An 8,437-nucleotide genomic window follows, 5' to 3' on the forward strand; every position below is an offset into this window, starting at 1 on the left:
CTTCACGCTGCAAAGGCGACCCAGGACTGTGTGCTGACTGAACTATATCTGCCCTTACTGACCTGTTGTGGATCCTGTTCCGCGACTGGGAAACGGTGGAGTTCAGCTCTCCTGCTGCTCAAAGCAGCTCTCGGATCTGTTCCAAGCCCCTTCCAGCTTCTGAACGGGGCGGCCGAATAGACTCTGCTATACTTGCGTCAGCTGTAAGATTCTAGATTGGCGTGTGGTATACCTGAGGTTCATGCGGAAACAACTGTCTCCGATGTCGATTGGATTCGGGGATCAGTCAGCGGGCGCATTCGTCGAGAGAGTGCTAGAGGTTCTCCAGACGTGTGCGCTCAACCAACATGGTCAGGCGCACCGCCTCCAAGGCCCGGGCCTCGACGGTTTCCCCCATGATGGGGGTTTAGAGTGCCTCCACGTTGCGGCGATGCAGCTCTTCCCTCTGCTGCAAATTGAGAGGTTGGGCTCGTACTCATCGTGGCCGAATGACGGACCATCGCCGCTGCCGTCTCCATCGTTGCGACGAAACCCGGGCTAGCTGTGACGAGGGTCAGCCATGAGAACTTCCACCACGGGGTCACAGCTCCCGCGCTCGGAAAAAGCATCCGCAGAGCCAGCCGACAGGTCGACTGGGCCGCAGAGAAATTCGTTGGGCTCGATCGCCACGACTTGTGGGATGGTCATCTGACGAGCCACCGCATGCTTTACCCACCGCTGGAGCCGCGACCGACCGGATTGCTTGCGGCGGCGACCAGCGGAGTGAGTGGACGATGTGAGGACTAACCGATACGGAGTCGACGGCTGTCGTAAGAGAACACCGCAAGCACTCGCGCGGAAGTGCAACGCTCCACGGATCGGAAGGGCCTCGACATCGAGGGGGCTTCTTGGAGCCAGGTGGAGTCGTCGGCGACGGAAGTGAGCGCTCCGAGTCGGAACTCGTGGCCCATGTCCAAGCCACCGCCAGAAACCATGTTGATGAAGATCGGAGAAAATGCAATCTCGTTGGAAGTCGCTAAGACGCCTTGCCCCATGGTGGGCGCCAACTGTCATGGTACTAAGTCTGACAGTAAGAGTAGGGGGTACGTATGAGGAGGCAAGGCCCTAGCTACGGCGAGGTTGTACACACAAGTTTACTAGTTTAGGCCCCTCTCGGAGGAGTTAAAAGCCCTACGTCTCGGTGCCCTGAGGCGGTCGACTGGAATATGGGTGTGTGTTACAAGGGGTGCGAATCCTTGTCTCAGAGGAGGGGGGTGGTGGCTTATATAGAGTGCGCTAGGACCCCAGCCGTCCCCCGTTACAGGGTTCAATGTACATTAAGACAGGGCGTTACTGGTAACGCCAGCTATAAAGTGCTATTAATGATCTTTAAGACTATGGAGTGAATGCCTGACCGTTGCCATCCTGAGTGACTCTAGGTCTTTTGTACTCCGAGTGGTTTCCTGCATGGTCGAATGACTTCGTCCAGGTCGAGTGAAATTGGGGATATCCAAGTGAGATGACTGGTCGAGTGGATTGTACTCAATGGCTTCAGTCGGTGCTTCTTGCTATACTTTGAATGTCTTTGACTCTAGGGTAGTGACATTGGGTAGGGCATATAGGTCAGGCCTATGACCCTACCCTAGGTTAATGGCATCGTCACTTAACTCCCACATTCTTACCTCACCCTACCACTAGAACTTTTCGATGTTCTCTTCCAAAATAGGATAATATAGTTCTTGTAACGGTTTCTATGCCTCTACATTTTTCCTTCCACACATAAACTTTTTGTCGCCCAAATCGACGACCTCCTCAGAGCAAATAGAGACCCCTGAAAGAAAGAGGGCAGACAAACAGCTTGGGCCCACACGTAAGTGGCAACTTGGATGTTCATATGGTTGAGGGTGCTCATGTGGACATGGGAACCCCACCCAAGCATCCTCATTTTATCCCCCTTTCTCTTCTTTCTTCCTTGTCTCGTCCGTCCCTCCCTTGCTTCAACCCTTAATATTAGAGAGCATCGCATCGCCCTGAGTAGAAGCGCTCACGGAGATCTCTAGTGTATGATGCTTTCTAGTCTAGATATGACGTGTCGATGCAGCATGACTACCTATTCAATCTCACCATCAACGCCGTAATATGTGGCGGCGCACGCGCGCGCATACGCATAGAGAGACCATATGAGGACGAATAATGAACAAGAAGGGAAGAATAGGAGGGTGACATATGGGCTCATGGCCATCTCTGCCTGTCCGTGTGGGTTCGGCTTGCTGGGATTACTTAAATTTCATACTTTGGGTGCACTATGAATAACTAGACTATAAGTTTCTTATTGTCTAAGAATAAATCTAAAAGTTGAGGTAGAATGTTCCTGTGATGTGGTTTTGAGAGTAATCACTCTACAATAACATGCTTATATGTGTTGCATTTCGAATCCAAACAAACAATGGTAATCTAATTTCCACAACTAGCTTTTATCTTTTACTTGTTTGATAAGCCAATCTTTTTTGGGTCTTCATATCCGTTTTTCGAAAGCAACTCATAAGAATGAAGCAGAACCACCAAGACAATTCGTCAACCAAATCATAGCATTTAAAGTATAAACTTGCCATGTATGCTTTTTGTGGGACTTGATATTTTCTATCTTTCGAGTGAGTGTGCTAACAAATTTGAGTGGAATATTAGACCATGTACCGAGATACTCCGTTTAAGCGTCAACTAATTTCGGACAGAGAGATTATTATTTCTCACAATTCCATTTATTACTCTAGCTACATCAATTAGATTATTTCTCGTGAAGCGCATATGTGCATACATTTACCCGCCAACTTTTTTCATTTCATAATCTTGTGCGCAAAGTAATTATTTTTCAAAAGTCATACCTTGTAGAGTTTGAGAAATGTTACTGAGAAAGTTATCATCATTAAAAATATCAAATAAATGTAATATAAAAGTATGTCTCATGGTGTATCTAATGATATTTATTTGGTATCATAGACGTCGATATTTGTTTCTGTAAATTTGGTTGAAGTTGATGAAGCTTGACTTTTGAGGAAAATATATACCAGCAAGTACTTGGTATAGACTCTAGTTGTTGGGTGTTCATGCATTTTTTTTATCCAACTAAAAACTTGCCTTGCACATAGCCATTTTTGCCACAAAAGCATGAGCTTTCATCGTTGTTTCATGCCAGGACCTGAATCTCCTTTGGCTGTGTGAATCTTGTATATAAATCACTGCTGATATTATTTCTTGACCTCCCGAAGAATAATTTTGCTTCGACCGTAACCCAACCTTACATGAATCCACCAAATTAAATCATCACACGCACACACGACACACGACACACGACACACGACACGCCCCCAGCGAAAACGACTCCAATTTCGAGGCACGGCCACGAAGAGCTGCACCATGAATTACTCACTGCTCAACATCAAATTCGTACTCACGTAGTACTCCGGATGCTCAGAGTCCGGACACCAAGCCGCCCGGCGCAATGGATGAACCCTCGATGGGTCGTCATGGATCTCGTGGTTCATATGCTCCTGGCGATCATCTCCTGGTACCTCCGGTACGACTCCTGCTTCTCCAGCAAGAACTTCGCGTGGAACCTCGCGATGAACTTCTCCGCCAGCCTGTCGATCTCGTTCACCGCCGGACTAGCCTCGGCGCCGTCGTCCTCGCCCGCCGGCACGCCACCCGACGACCTCTCCTCCTCCAGCCAACACAGGTACCCGCACTCCGCCGTGTCGTCGCACACCTCCACCACCTCCTCCTCCACGGCCGCCGCCGTCGCCGGAACCACAGCGTTCCACTCCGCCGCGTACTCGTAGTCGTAGTATGACGAATAGCAGGGCGCGCGGCTGGCGTCCAACCGATCCCTCGCTCGAGCTGGCGGGAAGGAGGTGCCGACGAAGTGCATCTTCACGAAGCCGACGATCTTGCTCGTCTGCTTCTTGCCGCCGCTCCTCTTCGCCGACTTCGTCGTCGAGCGACCGTAGTGGCCGTACCCGCCACCGCCGGCTCTCGCGGCGGCAGTCCTCTTCTTGCTGAGTATCACGTCGACGAGCAGGGCCCTGAACCTGGCGACGGCGCGGAAGACGTGACCTACCTGCCGGTAGATGTGGGAGTGGAGGATGGAGTCGATCTTGGGTGAGATCGAGCTCGGGAGCAGAGCCTCCACGTGGAACAGTGGAGCCATGGTGGACGAGGTGGTGAGCTCGCCTGCGCGACTCCCATGGGTTTATATATACGCAAGGCCCGTGGGTGTCGTGTGGCGAAATGTGTCTAGCCATCCGTACTGTCAGTTAGCCCGATGCTAAGCTGGCTTACTCACTCTGACTTCCATTATTTGTACCTTCTTTTGTTGATCTCACACATTATTTTCTTCCAATGAGTCGAAGCTCTTTATTAGTACTCCCTCTGTAAAGAAATATAAAAGCATTGAGATCACTAAGTCTTTTGTTGATCTCACAAATTATTTTCTACGAATGAGTCGAAGCTCTTTATTAGTACTCCCTCCGTAAAGAAATAGAAATATAAGAGTGTTTACATTACTAACTTAGTGATCTAAACGCTCTTATATTTCTTTACGGAGGGAGTACTAATCTTAGTGATCTAAACGTTCTTATATTTTTTTACGGAGGGAGTACTAATCAAATACCAACATTACAAGAAGGACCGTAAAAGGGAGGAAGATGCAACACGGTAGAATCCTCAATCCTCTTCATCCCGCACATGTGAATGGCACATCGATGCCGCACCGGAGTTCCGTGTCATTGCTGGAACAAAAGATATTACGCACACAGGCTACTGGAAAGTCATCGATCTCTGTCGGGAAGTGCCGACGAAGTCGAACCTGAAGGATCGTCCACGACCTGGAGGTGAAGACGACGATAGGACGAATGGACGATCATACCTAGATGTCCTACCAAAACAACGGAATAACCAGCACCGTTACTGCCGAAGTAGCACCAACTCTGACGAAGAAACAACGAAATGCAAACTTACTCACTCGATCTCGTCATTAGGTCTGCCGCCGCGTAGACCATAGAAGCTGGGGAGACCTTATTGAATCCTGCTGCCTCCACCACCGAAAGGTCCGAAGCCACGGACAATGAAGACCTACCCATGTCCACCCGGCTCGTCTTTGGATCCGATGGTGCACATCACCATGGCCAGATAAGAAGCTCGAGGAATCATTAGACATTGCCTCCACCACCGCTGAAAGGGCTGAAGTGACAGACAAGCAAATATCTCCTTTATGGCCCCATGCTGAGAAAATGACTGCCCCCACAGGTAGACCGAGGCCTCCTCGCACGACCGCACCAGCAGAGCCAGTGTCGAGTCAACGATCTACCTTTGGAGGAATGTGACGGCAGAGAAAGAACCCTGGATTGCTTTGGCTATGGATAGCCAAATTACAAATTAATTTCTTTATGCATGTTTGTCGATTGTCGGGCAATTGGAAACAAAATACAAACAACGACCATATTTCTGATCGTGTGATTCTCTAGCCATTGGTAAGATGGGGCCGAGGCATGATGATGTGAAGTGGCGCATGCAGGTTAGGCGAGGCCAGAGTCTGAGGAGGAGAAGGTATTAGACAATCAATGTTTTAGGTTCACAGTGTGAGATGGTAGGGTTATGTGAGGGGCACTGGCGCCAGAGAAAGGTTTACATTCTCTACATATGCAGATTTACGAGTCGATGGGGCACATCAAGGAAGAAAAGGTGCCCCCCCCCCCCCCCCCCCACATAGTGGGATGACAACTAGTGAAATGTGTACTATGCCTCCTCTCCCGTGACCTCTTTTCTGTTGGTACATATAATTTTAAATCATGATTACAAAAGGAGATCTTGGATTCAAGCCCAACTATTGGCTCTACGATTATCCTTGCTTTAAGCCCTTTGTGTGTGCATGTATATGATTCAAGCGAGGATAAAATGGCAGCAATGCCACTAGAAATGAATGTGGGTGTATGGAAAGCAGGAGAGACTTTGAAGTAGAGCGTGGGTGGTAGGGGTGGATTAACGGGTTGCTCAGCTCGTTAAGCTCGTACTCGTTAAGCTCGTGCTCGTTAAGGCTCGGCTCGTTAAGCTCGTTAATATTAATGAGCAAAAAATCCCTGCTTGGCTCGGTTCTTTGAAGCTGGTTAAGCTCGTGAGCGCTCGTTAACAGATTTTGATGTGCTGCAGTCTACATGATGAGTGTGTCGATGTGATTTTTAAAAGGAAGACGATGACTACACAAGAAAATGCACTTGTTTGTTGCCTCCTATGTAGATTAGATTGAATAGATAGGCTGAGGTGCTACGAAAATTATGTCACATAAGATGAAAATATGTGTTGTGTTGTTACTAACAATCTTAACGAGCTACTCGTGAAACTCATTAGCTCGTTCATTAAGCTCATTAAGCTTAACGAGCTGAAAGTCGTCGATTAGCTATGTTCATTAAGAAGAGGGCCATGGGTATAACGAGCCGAACTATCGAGCCCTCATTAAGCTCACGAGCTACGGTCCAGCCCTAGTGGGTGGAACGGAGGGATAGGATCTATGCTTGTTTGTGATCAAAGAGAAGAGAAGATTCTGAAGGTCCCATTATAAATTCCGCGGGATACATTATAGATTGTTATTTTTTGAAAAAATGAGCAAGCCCCGGCCTATACATCGAGCAATGACCTGGATCTCGTTTCGGTTATATGCAAAACATGGAGTCCAGGATGAGTGCTGATTCAGGTAAGACAACAAACTCTTGACTGTGCCACCTGGACAAAGTTGCTGCCGGTATTCCCCGCAAAAGAAAAAGAAATGTTGATGCTGGTTTGGGCACATAAATTTCGGAGCAACAAATGCCGCCACCTGGACAAAGTCATTCCGGGATCATTTGAGGTTCGCGCAAATCCGCAGGCTGGATGTACACTACACGCGACAAAAACCTGCAAGTGCATGGTGATGATCTGTACGTGCGTGCGTTTGTGCGTTCTTGCCGGACGTCACCCAAGGTATAGCTGCAGCGTGAGTGAACAAACTGCGCGGTGCAGCCAGCTGGAGAGGTGGAGGACAGCTGGAGATGGAGTCTCGAGCCCCGTTTTAGAGCAACAAAACGAGGGCATATGCAGGCAGGGTCGTTCATGGCCCGTAGGCTGTGCCTTCTTGCACGGAATGTTGCGTGCTGTCTTGCCCTTGTCAGTTTCAGTCCCGACTCGTTGAAACCCCCGAGTGGGCAGTCGATCCGAGCTGGCTTTCCTTCTTCTTCTTCTTCTTCCCATTTTTGTTGGCGATGCGTGTGGGTCGCCATTGTTGCTCAGCTGGATAACAACCATGAGAGAGAGAGAGAGAGAGAGAGAGAGAGAGAGAGAGAGAGAGAGAGAGAGAGAGAGAGAGAGATGAGGATGAAGGATGAAGGATGATGAAGTGTACGTATCCCCGTGATGCATGCCTGCATCTGGATGGTCACGCGTTCCGTGTGCCCGATCGCGGGCATCTAGTTGTTGGGATACTACTCCTACTCTTACTCGCACGTACGGTTGCAGAGAGGTAGAGGTGGAGCGATCGACGACTGACCGCACACATCGACGGAAAGCAGAGCAATGATTTGTTGGCTCCGTCGGTTGGCTGTTCGCATACATGACACGCACAACATCGTAACGAATCAATCAGTCGCGATACATATGATCATGGAATCATCATGCGTCGTTCGTTGGCTGGGACCGGCCGGAGAGCTAGCATATGTTTACTAGGAGTAGATGATTAGGCCTTGTACAATGCAAGATGCTTAGGGAAGGTGTTTAGAAAAATAAACCAGTGATTTTTAAGCATCGGTGCTTATTTATAGAGGGTATACGTTTAATTAGGCAATCTCGTGTAGAAATAGGTATTGGTGTTTCAGCAAAATTCGGTTTGTTTATCTAAGCACCTCCCTAAATATCTAGCATTGTATAAGGCCTTAATGTGACGGGAAGCGTTTCCGACTAGTCTATATCTTTCTTTCCCCTCTCACAAGGTAACTAGGGCAAAGCCTACCTTTCCTCTATCTCTGTCGGCCCTGCCGTGGATTCCCTTCGCTTGCTGCTCTGGCAGCCGATGGCGGAGATGGAAATCTTGGTGCCTCAACTTCGGCTAGTAGATAAGTTAGCGTTTTAGTCCTAGCAGAGGCGGTGCTCAGATGGATGACGATGCTTCTTCTTCAAGTCTGTCTTTCGGGCTCCGATCTTCCTCAAGTTCGTCTGTCGAGATGGATTAGACGGAGCTCCGGCGTAGATTCCTGCCAGTTTCTCGGGCAACAAGGTTATGAGTTATCGTCGTGTACGCACCACGGTGAAAATTGATGCCAGGTTCTTCATATTGATTTAGGGGTTTAATGATGGCGACTACGACTCTAGGCCACTAGTCCTTAGGAACACTTGCATGAAGACTTCCCGGCTATTAATAAGGGTCAGTCTGGCTCTAGTA

At 48.7% G+C, this 8,437-nt stretch overlaps 1 protein-coding gene across 1 annotated transcript; it reads right to left on the reverse strand.

Moving 5' to 3' along the window:
- Positions 1-3,201: 3,201 nt before the first annotated feature.
- LOC123042275 (uncharacterized) lies at positions 3,202-4,212 on the reverse strand. Its single transcript, XM_044464759.1, has one exon. It carries the CDS (start codon positions 4,181-4,183, stop codon positions 3,518-3,520), a length of 666 nt encoding a protein of 221 aa, XP_044320694.1. The 5' UTR covers positions 4,184-4,212; the 3' UTR covers positions 3,202-3,517.
- Between the last annotated feature and the right edge of the window lie 4,225 nt (positions 4,213-8,437).

Source organism: Triticum aestivum, chromosome 2B, assembly GCF_018294505.1.
Source record: "Triticum aestivum cultivar Chinese Spring chromosome 2B, IWGSC CS RefSeq v2.1, whole genome shotgun sequence".
Classification (NCBI taxonomy): Eukaryota; Viridiplantae; Streptophyta; class Magnoliopsida; order Poales; family Poaceae; genus Triticum; species Triticum aestivum.

Bases quoted from the DNA above. Each gene is read 5' to 3' on its own strand.
- LOC123042275 (XM_044464759.1), bottom strand. From the start codon at position 4,183: ATGGCTCCACTGTTCCACGTGGAGGCTCTGCTCCCGAGCTCGATCTCA.